This window comes from Panthera onca, chromosome A1, assembly GCF_046562875.1.
Source record: "Panthera onca isolate mPanOnc1 chromosome A1, mPanOnc1 haplotype 2, whole genome shotgun sequence".
In the NCBI taxonomy this organism is placed as follows: domain Eukaryota; kingdom Metazoa; phylum Chordata; class Mammalia; order Carnivora; family Felidae; genus Panthera; species Panthera onca.
In genome coordinates this window covers 7,045,163-7,063,348 of record NC_138339.1, presented here as the reverse complement: position 1 = coordinate 7,063,348, position 18,186 = coordinate 7,045,163, and the positions used below count along the sequence as shown (strand labels likewise).

At 47.7% G+C, this 18,186-nt stretch overlaps 1 protein-coding gene across 9 annotated transcripts in view; it reads left to right on the top strand.

Moving 5' to 3' along the window:
- SEMA5A (semaphorin 5A) overlaps positions 1 to 18,186 on the top strand; it is a 477,392-nt gene that overhangs the window by 393,179 nt on the left and 66,027 nt on the right. For all 9 annotated transcript variants that reach the window (XM_078444329.2, XM_078444308.2, XM_078444311.2 and 6 more), the window contains 2 exons: positions 2,480 to 2,661; positions 8,851 to 8,994. In XM_078444329.2, coding sequence (XP_078300455.2) covers positions 2,480 to 2,661; positions 8,851 to 8,994 — 326 coding nt within the window. The remainder of the gene's footprint in view (positions 1 to 2,479; positions 2,662 to 8,850; positions 8,995 to 18,186) is intronic.

The window sequence follows — 18,186 nt, the reverse complement described above, 5'->3', positions numbered from 1 at the left end:
ATCTGCCCTGTATTGATGTCACTTCTAATCACCCTACTGATGAATTTAGCTCGCATGACGTTTACCTTGGTTGTGGGTTTGACTCATGACCGTGAAGTCTAAATATGTTTCCATCACAATCTGCCCTCTTTCAACATTCTGGATGATTTCTGTCTCCAGGATCATTCCTTTGTCATGATCACGGTGGATTTCTCCTGGCCTCACCAGTCTTCAGTTTCTCCATATTCTGTGGGTTCCAGGTTTCCTCAAACCTCCTGTAGCTAGAGAGACCCTAACAGTCTCCATGCCTATTTCCGTCATATGTTAGACAGCGAAACATAGACGAGGTTTAGAAACATAGACGTTTAGAAGAGAGGCAAAAGGAAGGGACCAGATGGCTCACAGAGGGTCAAGTCTCCTGACAGTGCTCCGTGCTGGCCTTCATCCCCTTCCCCAGCCACTCTCTGCCCCATGGGCCTGTCCTTCCCAACTTCCAGCTTGCCCCCCACCCAGGCTTGGGTTTAGATAGTGGGAGACTTGGGCAGGAGCAGAGACACTGGGGTATGTCTTCCTTGCTGTCTTCCAGCCTAGGTTGCAGCCCTGTCAGGCTGCCCTTCCCCAGGCTCTGCCTCACCCAGTCCCCATAACCCCATTCTTCTCTCTCTCTCTGAAAGGCTGAGGACAGTTACAGGTTTGGATTAAAAGGCACATGGGGGTTTGTTTGGATTTAATGGCCCGTGAGGGGATTTGTTAGCTTGGGTTCCATGTTAAATCAAGTGAAGGCAATGACTGATCCCTTCCTACCTACATGAGAGCCCTTTGGGGCCGAGGCAAGAGGGTGAGCTGGTCAGTGGTAGTGGAGGGACGTGGGAACTCCCAAGTGGCAGGGCCTTTGCTGCTTTAAGAACATTTTGGTGTGAGTGATTAGTGGCTTCAGTCAGCTTGTCATATGGGGCTCGGTTCTCTGAGAAAACACTGAAGGCTCCAGGGAAACTTACGGTCAGAGTACGAGCTGCATTTTTATCCTGACCGAAGCTGGTCATGGACCTTGGAAATGGGGACTTTTTCCTCTTGGGAAAAATCTGCCTTTGAGTGTTCACTGTCACTGTCACTCTGGGTCAGGTCCAGTGAGTCACCTCGAATCCAGCTCGATTCCCTCCTCTTTGCTTCTTCTGGAAAGAGCCCGGCATGGTAGGGAATTCTGGATTTTCGTCCACCTAGTGGATATAAGAGGTTAGAGTGCTGACAAGAAAGCGGGAGGCAGAAAGTGAAACTGTGGCAGTTGGAGGTGATGCACCAGCCACGTCAGCGCACGCGGACACGTTTCATGTGGACTCCGTCCTGCTGTACTTGGAGAAGTGACGGAACAAAAGTAAAGCTCACCTGTGCTTTTCACGCGCAAAATACGGCACTGGCACTTTTCTGAAATGGGGAGGTACAGGGACAGTTCGTGGCCTGGAAAGAACGACCTGCCTCGTCCGTGGAGTCCTGTCTTGCGTGGATGATGAGGCTTCAAACGTGTCACGACTAGGGTAGGGCAGGAAGGAGCAGCTGGGAGCAGCAGAAGGGGAAGTGAAAGAACGCAGCCACGTTCCGTCTTCTTCGTGTGTCGTGCTAAGAAATACCGACGTTGCCATATTAAAGTTAGGAGGTCTGGACTGTAGGCCTCCTTCCGGCCGTTCAGGGTCAGGCTGCTTTTTCCTGCAGGGTGACTGAGGACTCGGTCCCAGGACTCACGGACCACCCTGGGCTCTATTGTCAGAGGTGACCTGATGTCGTCCAGTCGTCCATGTCCATGGGGAGCCCCGTCCAGCCAGGCGGCAGCGGGCACAGTCCCCAGCGGCCTTCCCAGGTCGGGCGTGCTGGTAGGACGGCCCCTTCTAGGCCCGCACACCCCTCTCAGTGCTCAGAGCCCCTTCCTTGCCCCGACCCGCGGGAGCGGGTTCCTGCCAGGCCCTTCCTTGCCGGCAGGTTACGGTGTGGCTGTGACCGGGATATGCCTACCGGCTACTACAGTCCCGGCTGCTCCAATAGGCCAAAAATTCAATGTTGGCAGTTTGCGCTGGCTGACATTTGAGCTGGGCCAGGTCTTAAATGAAACGAATTGGCCAATCTTTCTTCTACGGGACATAAAAATTCAACAGAGTTGCACATCTGTGATTTCTCACTCCAGTTCTGCTCGTTCTTTGGGTTTCTCGCATTAGTGGACAATTCTGTGGTCGGCTGATGGCCAAGCCCTTGGCATCCTTCACTCCCCTCCCCCATCGCCCCCTCTCCCCCCCCCCCCCCCCCGCTTCCTCCCCTCCCTTCTTCTCCATCACGGCCCTCACCAATGACCTTGGCCGCCTTACTTTGAAATCCCTCCCTGTTCATCCCTCTTGAACTTTAACATCAAAATATTCTCAACGTGCTCTGATTGTACTGTGAGAGACCTTTCAGTTTTTCTCTCTGTTAACAGCCCTAACCCTTCCTGACCTCCTCTCTTGTGTCTGCTTCCTAGACGAGGAATCTCACCGTGGATGGGCACTTCGGCGCGTGGTCTCCGTGGACGCCCTGCACGCACACCGATGGCAGCGCCGTGGGATCCTGTCTGTGTCGCACGCGCTCCTGCGACAGCCCGGCCCCCCAGTGCGGAGGCTGGGAGTGCGAGGGCCCCCGCATGGAGATCGCCAACTGCTCCAGGTGTGTCCCTCCCGACACTGGTGCCCTCCCCCGTGTGCGGGCGGACCGTAGAGCAGGGGGGACGTCGTCTTCGGTGTGCATCCCCCTTTTTCGGGAGGGAGGTGGCAAGGGACAGGTGCACTTACCACTTAAAAGTTACGTGATCTACTGAAGGAGGTGTGGTTTTAGTTTTTTACTTATTTTATTTATTTTTATTTTTTTAATGTTTATTTTTGAGAGATGGAGGGTGAATGGGGGAGGGGCAAGGAAGACCCGGAATCGGAAGCAGGCTCCAGGCTCGGAGCTGTCAGCACAGAGCCCGACGCGGGGCTCGAACCCAGGAACCGTGAGATCGTGACCTGAGCCGAGGTTGAACGCTTAACTGAGCCACCCGAGCGCCCCTGGGAGGAGATTTTAAATTATAAGTGAGATTGTAAATCTAAACGTGTTTAATGTGTTCATCATGAGATTAGGAAACGTATTTGCAGTGTGCACAATGTTATTGTCTTGTTTGAGGGAAACGTCCATGGCAATCAAAGTCCTTTTCTGGAACACGTAGGCCGATAGCCCCTACCGGTAGAACACGATACATTCGTTGTGAACTGGCCTAATCCAGGCGGCTGTTCGCGGGCCTCCATTTCCTTTGCCAGCATTAGGGACCCCAGTGGCTAGGGGCACGTGAGTGCCATAGGCCCTCCACCCTGCCCTGGCCATTAGGTGCCTCCTGAGGATGAAAGCAAGTCTGAAGTCAGATTTGGCCACACCCAGAAAACTGTGACACAGCCAGTCCTTGCAAATGATGGAGTCGCAGCTCCCTGTCCCTCAGGCACGCTGACATGGACACACGCCGAGGTGCTCATGAAGCAGATGTGATGCTTCTGGCGACGTTTAGTCGGGCCGGAGAAATGCAGCCTCTGCTATCAAGGCAGAAGCTACAGGCAAGAGAGCCCCCGGCCTCGCTCCCAGGCCGTGCGAGGTCAGAGGTGCATACACAGCGTCAGCTCGCCCAATCCTGACCTCACTTCCCGCATCAAACGCAAATTATCCCCAGTAGCCCACGTCCTAAGCGTCCCCTCGTGCAGATGCGGGAAACGACATGTGCTGTTTTGCAGCAGCCTCCTCCGAGGCGTGAGCACGAGGGGGACGGTTCTGGTAGTTTCGGAGGCTGCCCGTGGGGTCGATATTCCTGGAACTGGAAAGGAAGATCTGGGGTCGCAGCCAGAGCTCACGTGCCCACGCGTGTGCATGGCACGTTCACCGTGTATGTATGTCTTTGGACAGTTCGAGTTTCCTGAAGCAGCGTCTTCATGAGCAGCCGCTCATCAGCCCCCCTCAAATAACGTTGATACGCTAGATTGCCCCTCAAATACTCGTAGATCGGCATCTAATTGTTTTTCATCAAAAGTTTTAGTACTCGTGGGGCGCTTGGGTGGCTCAGTGGGTTGAGCATCCAACTCTTGATTGCCGCTCAGGTCCGTGATCACGTTTGTGAGATCGAGCCCCGTCCGCATCTGGCTCTGTGCTGACAGTGTGGAATCTGCTTGGGATTCTTCCCCTCTCTCTGCTCCTCTCTCCTTCTCTCGCAAAATACATAAATATTTAAAAAGTTTTAGTAGTTGCAAAGATGTGATTTCTGTTACGTCCCTGTTTAAATGTGTTATGGGCTCTAAACGCTTTAGTGATTTGATAGCCACCTGCCCCTTTAAGAAATTGATGAACAGGCTCTAACTTAACGTTCAGAGAATTTACAGTTTTCCTTCTTTAATTTCCTATTTTTATTCCCTTTCCCTTATAGAATCGTATCCTAATATATTACGTTTTTATGTTGAAAAGTCTTACACTGGTCACCATATCATGCTTCTCTGCAACTACCAGAATAACAAATTACATGCATGGAATTCAAAAACAAAATTTGTATTTCTGATAACCAGAGGCTTTATGATGAAATATTTTGAATATATGTTTTGAAAATTGCCATACGATGAATCTCACATGAATATTACACATTTTGACAAATATTTTTTTCACACTTAAAATGTGAGATCTCACTGGAAATTCTTACCTTCAGGCAATTTTTTTAAAACTCCCACCTACTTTTCCTCTGTAGGCACGAGTGCAATTTCTTGCCCGATTTGGGGAGGGCTTAGCATCGATTCCATTCTTACATTTTAATTTTTCTGTCTACAAGTACTGACAGGTATGACTCCCGTAAGTAGGTGGAAATATAAGATCATAGCATTTCCACGCAGTTCTCTGGATTCTTTCGAAGTTACCTGCCGAAAGCTTGGTGATCTCATGCCAAAGATTGCTGTTATTGCCCTTTATCAGTTGATAACGTGTTTATGTTGGCCTTCAATTTTGTTCGAAGCGAAACATAGCCAAGCACCTAACCTGCAGACCCCCATTTTTGGTCTGGATCCTTGACAGGAGTTTGTCATCTAAATGAAATAGGTTTCTACAGCCTTCCATTTTTCTTACCTATACCTTCCTTTATGGAACTTTTTCTCTAAGAGCAAACACAGCCTGTGCCTGACCTGGGTTGGTCAGGACACAGAGACTTGTGTGCAGGATGGAGACTGGGGAATGTCCCAAGCGCCTACACCTGTGAGGGCAGGCAGGGAGGAAAGAGGGCCAAGGGAGGACTGCTGTGGGCTGCAGCCCTGAAAAAGGACTCAGCGGAATGCACGGGGAGCCCCGTAGCTGGGACAGCCCTTGATGGTGGTTAGATCCTCTCAGCTGCAGTTCTGAGCCCCTAGCACCCTGAGCAGCTGGAGAGGCTAGGGCCGCAGTCCGGGGGGGCTTTGACGGTAGCTGGGGGATGGAAGAAGCCGAGTCCTTGCCGGACAGCTCTGTTCTGCTCTCTAGTCGACCTGAGCCCAGAACACCCCAACTCAGTTAACATCCCAGTACCGAATAACCAGGAGAACGATTTCATCAATGATTCACTGGGTTGATTTCCTGTTTCCCCTGCCTATTAATTTGTTGTTGCCAGATTGTTTATTTCACTATAGTCAGTTTGCTCCCCTCCCCTGCACCTTCAGTGCCGTGACCACAGCAGCATCTTATATTTTAAAACAAACATCAGGAAGGCCTCTCAAATCAGTCTCCAAGCTCCCTCCTCACTTGCTTGTTGATTTACAGTATTTCTAAGAAGTATCATGTTGTTTCCACGAGGGTATCTGGAACGCGGAAGCCTCTGGGCAAGTCCTCTATGTCATCCCTGACACCGCAGATCTGCGATCGCTCACTAGGAGAGCCCAGAGCGCCAGGGCGCTTCCTGCCCAAGAGGAGAAGCTGTTGGGGGAGGAAGGGAGAGGTGCGAGGGTGCGTTCTGCCCTCCGCTCCCCTTCTCAGGCCAGCCCAGGTCACTCCACGAGGTTGGTAGGAGACCGCAGGGCTACACAGATTAGACTAGTTGTGTTGTTACGGAAAACAGAGGCGTGTCCACATGGCATTACACGGGGCGCTCTTTCCACCAAACGCAGGTGGTTTCCATCGAGGCATGGCAGACGCTGTCTAAAAGTTACAGAGCTGTTACTGTTTGAAGATTATGATCAGTGAGGGATATTCTTTTTTACACTGTTCAATGGGAAAGAAAGGACCATCAAGTGCATGACCGCAGCTTGTTTGTGGCTGTCTCTTTGGCATTGGTTCCAGTTGACCCTCATCCTCTAAACAGACCTGTAATGTAATTAGCGGTGATTTTCAGCTTAGTAATTGAAGAATGGAACCCATTTTAGTGGTGCTTTCAATGCACGAGTGGGTCGTTTTGGACTGATTCCACCCTCGAAATGGCTCATCAGCTGATCCATGCTTACTTGGTGCTGGTTAGGGGCTGTGTACCACAACGTGTGCTTCAGAGCAACATTGACCAGGACTGCAAAGCCGGGTGCACGTAGACGGTTGCTCTCATGTATTTCCTGACTCGCTATATTTCTGTTATTTATATCCACTTCCATTTACCCACTTCTCTGTATACCACGCGCCCCCTGTATCGTAAGTAGAATATATCACAAAATGTCATGTTTGTTAACAGGTTTAGGAAATGGAGAATTTCCGAACAATTTCGGAAGAAATGTTTTCCTTCACTGACAATTTTGCTAACGTATGAAGAAACTTTGGAAGTAAAAAGATCCTTTTATTTATGTTAAAATGGCCATTTTTGTATAGAACCCAATGAATTATTTGGATTTTTAAAAAACATTGTGTAGGTAACAGGGTATAAGATTCTAATTACCTTTATGAGCAACTTGGAAGGATCTGTCTTTTTTTGTGATTACTTGGTTACATTATCATAAAGCCAACTTCTTATAATATTATGCAGTAAAGCGTCACTATTTTATTTATATCATGAAGAAGTTGCAGAAAATAGAGAACTATGAAATATACCAAGAGTTTTCTCAGAGGAGTTGTCACTTGAAATTATTTTAGAAATTATATATTCAGATTATCATTTATATCTTGAGCTTCAGTGGCACAGGGGTGGACCCGCATGTTTTTAAAAGAATGTATAAAGAAAAATAACAATTAACGTCAGTCGTTTTCAGTGGAAATAAAAATCCGATGAGGATAACATATCTATAGAAAGCATATGTCATTAGAGAAATATATTCCACATGCAGTAGACTATTCACATGGGAGTTTGGATTCTGGATTTAACAGATATTTTAACAAATATTTAAGGATTTAATAAATCCTTAAAAATGTTTTAATAAATCCTTAAAAATGCCTACAGTTTGTTCTTTAATAATAGGAACTATTAATAATAGGAACTACTAAGGGAGATATCTAAATTACAAACATGCTGAGCACAGGCATTTCAAAGGAAAAGTACAATATTAAACAAAAGAGAAAAATCCCTCTAGCTGTCAGTGGCAACTAACTTTATAAACCACTTTTATACAAGCTGTTTATTTTATTTTAATTTTAGATTTTATAAGCCTATCATATTATATATGTAATAACATAAATAGAGTTATGTGCAATTTGCACTCCTTGTTTCTACTCTCTGTATCTTTGTCAAATTGTAAGAAAATAGCCAAGAATCTGAATTTAAAGTATACTTCCTTCAGGGTTAAAAAAAAAAAATTATGACATTTATGTATTTATTTTGAGGGAGAGAGAGTGTGTGTGTGCAAGCAGGGGAGAGGCAAAGAGAGAGGGAGAGAGAGAGAGAGAGAGAGAGAGGGAGAGAGAGAGAGGGAGGGAGAGGGAGGGAGGGAGAGGGAGGGAGGGAGAGGGAGGGAGAGAGAGGGAGGGAGGGAGAGGGAGGGAGAGAGAGGGAGGGAGAGGGAGGGAGAGAGAGGGAGGGAAAGAGAGGGAGAGAGAGAGGGAGAGAGAGAGAGGGAGAGAGAGAGGGAGAGAGAGAGAGGGAGAGAGAGAGAGGGAGAGAGAGAGAGAGGGAGAGAGAGAGAGGGAGAGAGGGAGAGAGAGAGAGAGAGAGAGAGAGAGAGAGAGAGAGCGAATCCCAAGTGGGCTCCATGCACTGTCAGTGCAGAACTCGACATGGGGCTCGATGTCATGAACCGTGAGATCATGACCTGAACCAAGATCAAGAGTCAGACACTTAACCGACCGAGCCACCCAGATGTTCCTGGCTTCCTTCATTTTTAATAGTTTGTTTTAAAGCTTTGGATATTACAGGGTTCTTTATCAATGCGAATGCTATCGAGAGAATTACTGATTTTCGTTATCGATAGATTTTAAAAGTAAGCATGATAGGTAGTTTTAGATGATATTTTGTTCAAATGTGCACTTGTTGTAGATTATAAATTATATAGTATAAGTCAAAGAAGTATAAAACCTAGAGGTTCAGGAATTCATCTCTAATTGCTTTTCAATAAAATAAACTTATTTTTCATTAGTTTAACGTCTTCCTAACTAAAACTTATTAGTAGTTTCTAATACAGGCCGTTTTAAATTATTTACAGCACACTTTAAGCTTCACTCTCAAAAAGAAAACAAAACGAACCTTGACCCTGAAATCAGATACCAAGGAGAAGGTCTCGCAGGGACCCCGATTTCCCGGGACCCAGCCCATCCGGTTGGGTCCTATGGCTCCCGTTCCCTTTCCCTTCCCAGCCGCAAGCCAGCGGTCCACGGTGGGGGTGAGGGGGGGGCGGACACGGGAAGTCAGTTGGAGGTGGGTGCACGCAGGGATGGACTGCGCCAGTTCGACCCCGTGACCCCGCTGCTGCTTCCTCTCCCCAGGAACGGAGGCTGGACCCCCTGGACCTCGTGGTCTCCCTGCAGCACCACCTGTGGGATCGGCTTCCAGGTGCGCCAGCGATCCTGCAGCAACCCCACCCCCCGGCACGGGGGCCGGGTGTGCGTGGGACAGAACCGCGAGGAGAGGTAGGCACCGCTCCGCCCCCACACCGCCATCCTCACGCTGCCTGCCATTCCAGTGTGGCCCAACCCCCTGCGGCTTTAGTCGGGGACGGAGCTCAGCTCGTATGTGGCATCCCTTTCTGTCGAGCCCGATCGTCCTGTTCCTTTCCCGACATCGTTCACTTTTGATCAAAGCCCCGTGTCGACCGCCTCACTACCACCCTGGTGCCTGCACAGCTGACTGGCTGAGCAGTCCCCAAGGGAGCGGAGGTGTGGGGACAGCGGGCACCTCGGTGCTGGTCTCCCTGGGGACTCAGAAAGAGAGTCCGCTGGGGAAAATCCGTTCTTGTTAAAATCCAACCAGACCCAGTCTCCAAACCCGCGGTTCCAGGTAGGACTTAAGACGGCCCCAGGTCCGGATGGCAGTGGTCAGATGCAGTAGGGTTTTGCATCAGAACTAAGTCAAGCAGCCGGAGCGGGGTGAGGACGTCTTCAGGATCTGGGTACATTTATAACCGCATGCCCCTCTACTAACCGATCCTCTCAGGGAGGCGGCTCTATAGCCCAGAGCGGCATCCTTTTCCAGGGTGGACTCTAAACCTTCAGCTCCTCGGGGAGCTTTTCGTAGCAACAGACATTTGGCTTTGGCTTCATATAATCTACAGTTGTGATGGTTGGCTCTTTCTTGCATATTTAATGTACGTTCTAGTTCATGATTGTTGGGGAAAATCCAAGCAGGTGAATTTCACGTCAGTCCGGATTCCTATTCTGCCACACTAACAGAAGGGTGTTGCATTGACCCCTGTGAAACAAAATGGCTTGCGATACCTTTTAATGAAAATGCAGTGAGGACTGTGTCTGGCGATATGGGTTCACTGTGAGCCTTTCATAAAAATACTGCATGCGGTTATTTGCTACGCAATCAATATTTATGTAGACAAAACCAACAGGTTTACTTGTACAGATAGTTCCCTGCGAGGCGTTCATTACCACCTCAAAACAACCGGGGAGAATCGTTCCTTTCTTTCGTCGCTGTGTGCCGAAATCACCAATTAAGTTTTCATCCCTTTTGACCCAGAGGAAAAGGAAAGATGATTTTCACAAAGCGAGGTTGGTTGTTTCTGAAGTAGTCCCGAGATAGTCTTATACAAACCTACTTTTTCCCATCCAGCACCCGTTGATAAGCGGGAGGACCGATTATGGGCGCGTTGTCTCCCTGCTATCTCTAACCTCACAAGATTTAAAACTGGTCAGAAGTTTTAAAATGCCATACACCGTCACATAATACAGCCCTTCCAGGCAATGTCACCTTTATCAGTGTGAAGCTGCCCCCCAGTCGTAGCACCCCTGCAAATCTTATTCCCGTTGGCACCTTTCCTAGGCTGAGCGCACAGGAAGGAAGCTGCCATTTAACTCTGTGGCTAACATGTATGCGTGTTCTGTATGCGTTTCGCGATTGTTGGTAAAGCTATGTTTTCAGGGAAGACTGTGTTTGGGGGACTGCCGCTTAAAATGTTCCCTTTTTACGGAAAAAAAATAACCTGCTCATTTGGGCAAAAGACATATTTGGTTAATGGAAGATTATTTGAATTTGCCTAGTCAATGTGTGGATGGTGAGAACAGGGACTCTGTAAAATTGAAGCTTCCCTGTTGAACAGCCCTTCTTAGGGGCTAATCAAGCCATCAAGAGACTAATGAAATCTAGAAAAACGAGTACATATGATGTCAGTTTCTTTGTTTTCACCGGCAAACAGCTCTGAGATTTTCTGGTTGTTGTCTTAGGTGGGAGGCCTCTCCACCTGTGAGAACACCATCCCTTATGCATATTTGAGAACTAAACTCAAAACTTGGGGAGACTCTGGTCTCCATGAAAGACACATGACTAGGCATGTACCGGGTTATACCGTTGCACCCTTCTGCTCTCAACACCATCGACCCTAAAGAACCCCTGAGTGGCCTCGAGTGAATATATTGATTCCCCCCGAAAAGTCCCTAAGTTAAGACCAGGATTAGAGTTAATGACTTCATTGGATCAGAATGTCTAGGATGTGGATGGAAGCTTTATGGCAACATAAATCTCAGAAATATTCGCATCAGTTTTTCTGAAGTACTGGGTAAAGAAAATAATCGACCTTATCTTTTACATGTACCTTGGAAGGCGTGGACACTGTTTCTCTTTTCTAAAATTTGCTGGAAAATGATGTTCTTGAGTACCAAGAACCAAGTGGAAAGCACCAACAAGGATGAAGCAGTGGACCTCTACGTAAATACTATCAAAATGCAGGTGTCTTTTTCTGCATTAGTTTCCTCTTCCTGGGTAACCATAGTTCCAAAAACCGAGCGTGGCTTAAAACAACACACATTCAGTCCTTCACAGTCTTACTGGGTCAGGAGTTTCAGTATAACTTACCTGGGTTCTCTGCTTAGCCAGAGCTGTGGTCTCATCTGGGCACCGACTGGGGAAAGAGCTACTTGTACGCTCGTGGGCTCGGTTGTCGGCATTTAGCCCTGCGTGGACTGCCAACTGGAGACCCTGTTCCTTGCCAAACGAGTTTTCCCAACACAGCCGCTGTCTTCCTCAAATCCAGCAAGGACGAAAGTCTCCTGGCAGGATGATCAGGATGGTCCTACACAGTGCGGTTGCAAAGTGACATGCCGTCATCTTGCCATATTCCGTTGGTTAGAAGTAAGTCACAGACCTTGTCTACACTCAAGAGGGGACATTACACGGGGCATGAATACCAGGAGGCAAGGATCATTGGGGTCACCTAGGAGTATCTGCCACAGTCAGTTATATGTCCCTCAGTCATCCGTGGCCCTTCCATATGCAAAATGTATTGCACCAATTCCCAAGGTCCCTAAAAGTTTTATACCATTAAATCATCTCCGAATATTCCAGAACCTTATCGTTTAAGTCAGCCTCAAATACGAATGAGGCGCCCTGGCAGTTGTTCCTCTAAACTCGGAGACGAGATAGCTGCGCCACCAGCCCACCCAATGTGTGTTGGGGGGACAGGGGAAAGGTAGCAGCTATAGACATTTCTGTTCAAAAGGGAGGGAGAATGAGAGTGCAGGAGCATCACTGCTCCATAGAAATTCTGAAATGTAGCCAAACATGTGTTGGGAGTTGCTCGATTAAGTTTCAAGGCCCGTGCATAATTCTGCACGGTTCTTGGCTTTGCCTTCTGGGCTCTCGTTGCTGCTTCCTGAATCATCTTTTCGTTTTCATGAAGGTTAGCATGTGCTTGCGGCTGGGGAGTTTTACCAACCTGTTTCCTGCCAGTAGAATTCTGGATTCCAGTATTCATTTCATTTGGACTTTCCTCTGTACGTTTCAGCACAAGCTGGTATTTCTGCGGAAACATCCCTTATGGGTCTTCTGTGGATTTCTTTGAGGTTTCCTCTCGTAAACAAATCTACACCCACAGATCGTTTTGAGATAGCCCTTCTCCAGCTGGGGATCCTCCTAATGGCTGAGGGACCACACCCTGGGGCCTGCTTATGATCGAGACCATCTGTGAGGCACACCCTTGCTCCTGACCGCCTCAGAGCATCCCCCGTGTAACTGAAACCACTCTGATCCTTTGGCCTTTCTGAGGTTTTAGCAGAAGGTTGTACCGTCACACGTGCGGATTTTCCCTCTCTGCCAACCATTCCTGACTGTGCTCAGAAGCTATTTCTTAATTTTAGCATTGGTTGTCATCGGGAGAGACTCAGAATTTCCAAAGTCATTCTGCCCTGGCCCTTCTTGTTTGTTATTCCTTCCCTCATTTTTTTTTTTTTTTTCATTCCTCATACGTTTTGCCATAAGCAACAAGAAGAAACCAGGCAGCACCTCCAACACTTTGCCTGGAAATTTCTTTGGCTGTGTAACTCGCTTCACGCTGACGTGTCCCGCTTTCCATAGAAACCGCAGCGACAGCCTGGGTAGCTTTCTGCCTTGCCTCACAAGGTCCTCCCTCCCCCCAGTTTGCAACCACGGGCTCCTATTTTCTTTCCAACTTTGGTTGTGGTGAAATACAGTTAACATGAAATTTGCCATTTAGCCCTTTTTAAAGTGTTCGATTCAGTGGCATTAATTGCATTTACTGTAATGTGTAACTAAAACACTATTTCCAAAACTTTTTCGTCATCCTAATACTGGAACCTTTAAGCAGTGACTCCCCCTTTTCCCCTCCTCTCAGCCCCCGGTAACCTCTAATCTATGTTCTTTCGCTATGAATTTGCCTCTTTGAGATATTTCACGTAAGGAGAATCATCTCCTATTTGCACCCTTGTGTCTGGCTGATTTCACTTAGCATCATGTTTTCAAGGTTCAGGCATGCTGGACCGTGTGTCAGACCTTCGTTCCCCTCGGCAAGCTGAGTAACGCCCGACCGTATGGCTGTATCCTAATGTGTTTATCTCTTTACCCATCGATTGCCAGGTGGGCTATTTCCACCTTTTGGCTACTGTGAATAATGCTACAGTGAACGCTGGCGGGTGGGTATCTGTTCACATCTCTGTTTCAGTTCTTTTGTGTATAACCTGGAAGTGAAGTTTTGGGGTCATATGGTACTTCTGCCTAGTTTTTTAAGGAGCTGTTTTCCATAGTGGCTTCACCACGTACATCCCCACCAGCAGAGTGTGAGGGTTCCAGGTTCTCCACATCATCGTCAGCACTTGTTACTTTCTTTTTTCTTTCTTTTTCTTTCCTGATGGCCATCCTGGTAGGTATGAAGTAATTATTACCTCCTTGTGCTTTTGATTTGCATTTCCCTAAGGACTATGACGTTGACCATCTTCTCCTGTGCTTATCGGCCATTTGTCTACTCTTTTGGAAATGTCTCTTCAAGGTTTTTGTCCATTTGCTAATTGGGTTGGTTTTGTTGCTGCGTTTTAGTGCTTTGTCCTGTTTTCCTTCTTTTTTTTTTTTTAATTTTTTTAAACGTTTATTTATTTTTGAGACAGAGAGAGACAGAGCATGAACAGGGGAGGGTCAGAGAGAGAGGGAGACACAGAATCGGAAACGGGCTCCAGGCTCTGAGCCGTCAGCCCAGAGCCTGACGCGGGGCTCGAACTCACAGACCGCGAGATCGTGACCTGAGCCGAAGTCGGACACTTAACTGACTGAGCCACCGAGGCGCCCCTGTCCTGTTTTCCTTCTAAAGCCTCACTGGTAGCATCCTCCAAGTCTCTCTACCATGCTCTTCAAAATTCTCCTTGCTTCTACCCATTCCCTGGTCCCAAAGCCATGTTCATATTTTTCAGGTGTTTTCAACAGTAGCATTGCATGTCTGTGTATGAATGTCTGCTTAGGGGTCATTACGTAGCAGTGTTAGCACTCACTCAGTGCCCGAAGCACTCTGTGTTTATTGTCTCACAGTTTCTGGGTTTGTAGCCTGGACAACGTTGACATGGGTCCTTCGCTTCAGGATGTCGCAAGGCTGCAATGTGCTGTGGTCTCATCTGAGGCTTGACTGGAGAAGATGTGCTTCCCAAATCCCGTGGTTGTTGGCAGCATTCAGTTCCTTGGATGCTGTCAGCCGAGGCCATGAGCCAGAAGCTCCCTGAATCTCTCGCCATCTAAGCCATTCAGGCCCAACCGCTTAATTCCTCAAAGCAGGGTGGGGGAGTTTTCTTGAAAACAGGGACATTGCAGGCTTATGTTGCTCAATCACGGAAGTCATATCCTGTCATTTTTGCCATATTCTGTTGGTTAGGAGCAAGTCACAGATCCCCCCATCCCCGACGTACACGCACAGGCATGCACACACACACACACACACACGCGCGCGCGCGCACACACACTGAGTGGGAGTGGATCACACAAGCTGTGATTTCCAGGAGGTGAGACCATGGGGACCACAGTAGACTCTGCCCACCGCATTATCAAAATTAAGAATCCCAGGAACCAATGGGAGCTTATTATATGGCTTTTATTATTATTTTTTTACCATAAGATTTTTATTTATCACATTTGTCTTCATCTCCGTGGGTGTGTTTGCTTAGTCCTGTGATGAGCCAAAGTACTGCTTCTGTAAAAGTCATTCCCCTCCCCTAATGGGTTCTCTTGGCTCTCTCCTGGAGTAAAAGTTAATAGTATGGGGGCGGGGGCCCAGTGTATGTGCAGTTTTTCTTGTGCCAAGAGATTTGATTATTCCAGTATGGCCCGGCAAAAGGACGGTCACTTAGAGCAAAGCGGGGAGAACATGGTTGGGACAGGGTTCTGACTGGTTCAGGCTGTGAGAGGTTGCAGGGAGAAACTACCACAGACCAAACCAGAACAGAATGTACTTGTACCATGAAAAGATACGACAAGAACCAATACAGTGTTGAGAATCTAGTCTATGTGGGGCTATGAAAGGCAGTTCTTTTCACAGAGACTTAGGTCTGTGGAAAAATTGATCATTTATAGAGAAATATTGCCGGGTTATTAATTTAGCTTTAAATGCAAAATGAGAATGAGCAGTCATGGGAAAAATTAAAGTCTTAATTTTTAATGCATCATGAAATGCATCTGTGACTTTCAATGCTTTATGATACTAGAGATCCAGGGAGCCAGTAAAACCTCAAAAATGTTCAGCTATTATTTGGCAAAAGCTAACTGTGTGTAGGGGACTAGAGAAATTAGGAACCACTGGCTGGTCCGTTGTGAGATATTTTATCCATAAATTAATAAAATTTTTTGAACAAGCAGAGTCATCCAAGCAACTAACTTTTGATCCCCGTTGCTGTTTGTGAGCAGGAAAGACACTGGAAACCCAGTGGGTGGTTTAACAAGAGTCACTTCTGTCCGGAGCACATCTTAGTTGGGGTCAGAGGGACCCTACTTCTTTGATGTTGCAGCGAATCCAGTGCTTGGGGCTTCTAAGGGCTTTGCCTCTGAGCAGACTCCCTTCGGGTGGATCTGTGAGTGAAAACCCAGACAAAAAGGGACAGAGCTGGCTAGCTTAGCAATCTCTATTTCCCTTCTGACCTCCCTTGCAGTGGGTGACACGGTCACCTATCCCGGTATAGCTATTTTCTCGGGACTGCCGTAACAAGAGAGAGAAAAAAGGAAGGCTCCTGGTAGACCACTTTAAAATGCAGCCAAATACATCACGTGTTGACACGGGTCAGAAGTTCTATGCTACGTGGAGTTTTCAGGCTCTCCTGCGGTACATCTTCAGCTCTGCTAACATGCTGAGTGTTTTCAGCGGTGGCCCGCTCTAGGCAAATATGAGAAAGTATTTGTGCACGCTGATGGATTTCGCCATGGGGAGATGGTAACTCCCTTGCTGTTCTTCTTATGAAAAGTCAAGTGTTTCATAAGCATATTTAGCAAGATTTTCCTTTGCTCTCCCTATCTGTTTATTGCTCGTTTTGTGTTTCAAAGCGAAAAAGAAGGTGAGGAGCCCAGGTAGTCCATACCTTTTAAAGGCTGATGAATTGGCTTGGAAACGGGAGGTGGAATTCTACGTCTCAATCTGTGCACAGTGAGAGAAGGTACACGTGGCTGTTTTGAATCCAGGGCTGAGGGTTCTGAGGTGGTGAGTTTTCTTTTCTTCCAGACGTGTTCTGGAATGGCTCCCCACTCTTGGAACATTCCAGGTACCAACACTTATGGTAATGATCACTGAGTAGCCGTGATGCTTTACTTACTGCAAGGCTGTGTGTTTGTTTGCACATGCCTCCTGAGGCCAGATTCTTCTCATCTGTTGTATCTTTTAATCTGTTGCGCCCTCAATTTTGTTTCGGTGCTCCTACCTAGAGGTCCCACTCTCTTACTTAGAAGATTGCTTTCCTTTCTCCCCTGCACATAAGAGTGTCCATGACTTTGGAAGAGGGAAACCTAACGAAAATTGAGAAGAGGAGAAAGAGTGAGGGCTGTTTAGTTCCACTGACTACTCTTCTATGTGAAGAGTTTCTCTTTAGAGAAGCTAAAGCATGTACCCCATTGGTTCTTGCCTCCAGAGGCTTCTCCTGCCACGACTTACCAGCTCTCTCTGGCCGGAAGTAAGCATGCCTCCATGTTCCCACAAATGAGAGGCTGACACGTGACCGTGCTGTTTGTCTGTTTCTCTCTGTGCTCACACAGCTGCCACACCTTCACCCCACTATACCAAGCCCGAGTGTGCCCCGTCCCTTTCTGTTTCCACCACCATCTTGTTTGTCCGGCTTGGAACATGTCTCCCTTGCGCTGTTGCAATCCAGACTCTCCTGGGTGGCATTTGCTCCCACTGCTCTTCCTGCTGGTGGGCTCCTTGGAGATGAGACCCCACACTCACGCATGGAAAGCTCCTTAAATCTCAGGGAGCTCCAGGCCACCAATGGGATGAGACACCGACCCCTGGAGACCAGTCTTCACCCTCTAACTCTGACGGTGCGGTTTTGTCTCTCAAGCTCTGTGGAACTTTTTTGATTCCTTGTAAGTAAATTTTCAAGTTCTTCCTCCCCACCCATGAAGGTAGGTGCTGCTACGTCCTGTCACCTTCTTCTGTTGTCTTCTCCCCAGTGACCTTTCTTACTTAACTCTTCCCATTTCTATATTCCGTTCTTTCCCAGGATGTCAGCCATTGCTCACTTTGCCTCATCCTGTGGACTCCCGTCCGCTTGGCCTGGCTTTTACCTTTCGTCTGTACCTGCTTCTGAAGCCTTTACATTCTCCATAGAGTTCTCCTGGTTTGGTGGGAAACCGTTTGAATATCGTCAGCATCTGCTGTCAGGAAACTACACTCCCCAAATGACTCTTCCTGGTTTCTGGAAACCAGCTACAACTTGTCCTTATTTCCTACTCACGAAGACCGTATTTTCTGTTGTGGCCTTGTGTCCATTTCCCTGTATTCATCTTAGGTTGTAAACACCTGTCACGTGGAAACGCTCTTTGTAATGCCCTCTGCGTGGTGTCCTGCAGGATTAAGCATTTATTCATAACGATGGCATCACAGGTGACTGACTTAGCCTCGCAGGTGGGAGTGTCTGCCTTGCGTCTGAATCCAGATGGGGTGGGGAGAGGGAGGTCAGAAGAGGACGTGCACGCTACTGTCCTCTAGAAGCTAAATTTCTGCTCCGTAGACGGAGTACTGAATTGAAATAGTCTTTTAAATTGCCAGATATGTGTGTGTTTGACCAAGTTTGACCATGTTTAAAGCAATCCCTTCCACCCTGGAGGCCGTAACCTGTAGAATGCCAGGCCGTTACCTTCTTGATTTTCATTTGTTCATTTCTTTCCCTCGCTTTGCTTCATTTCACTTG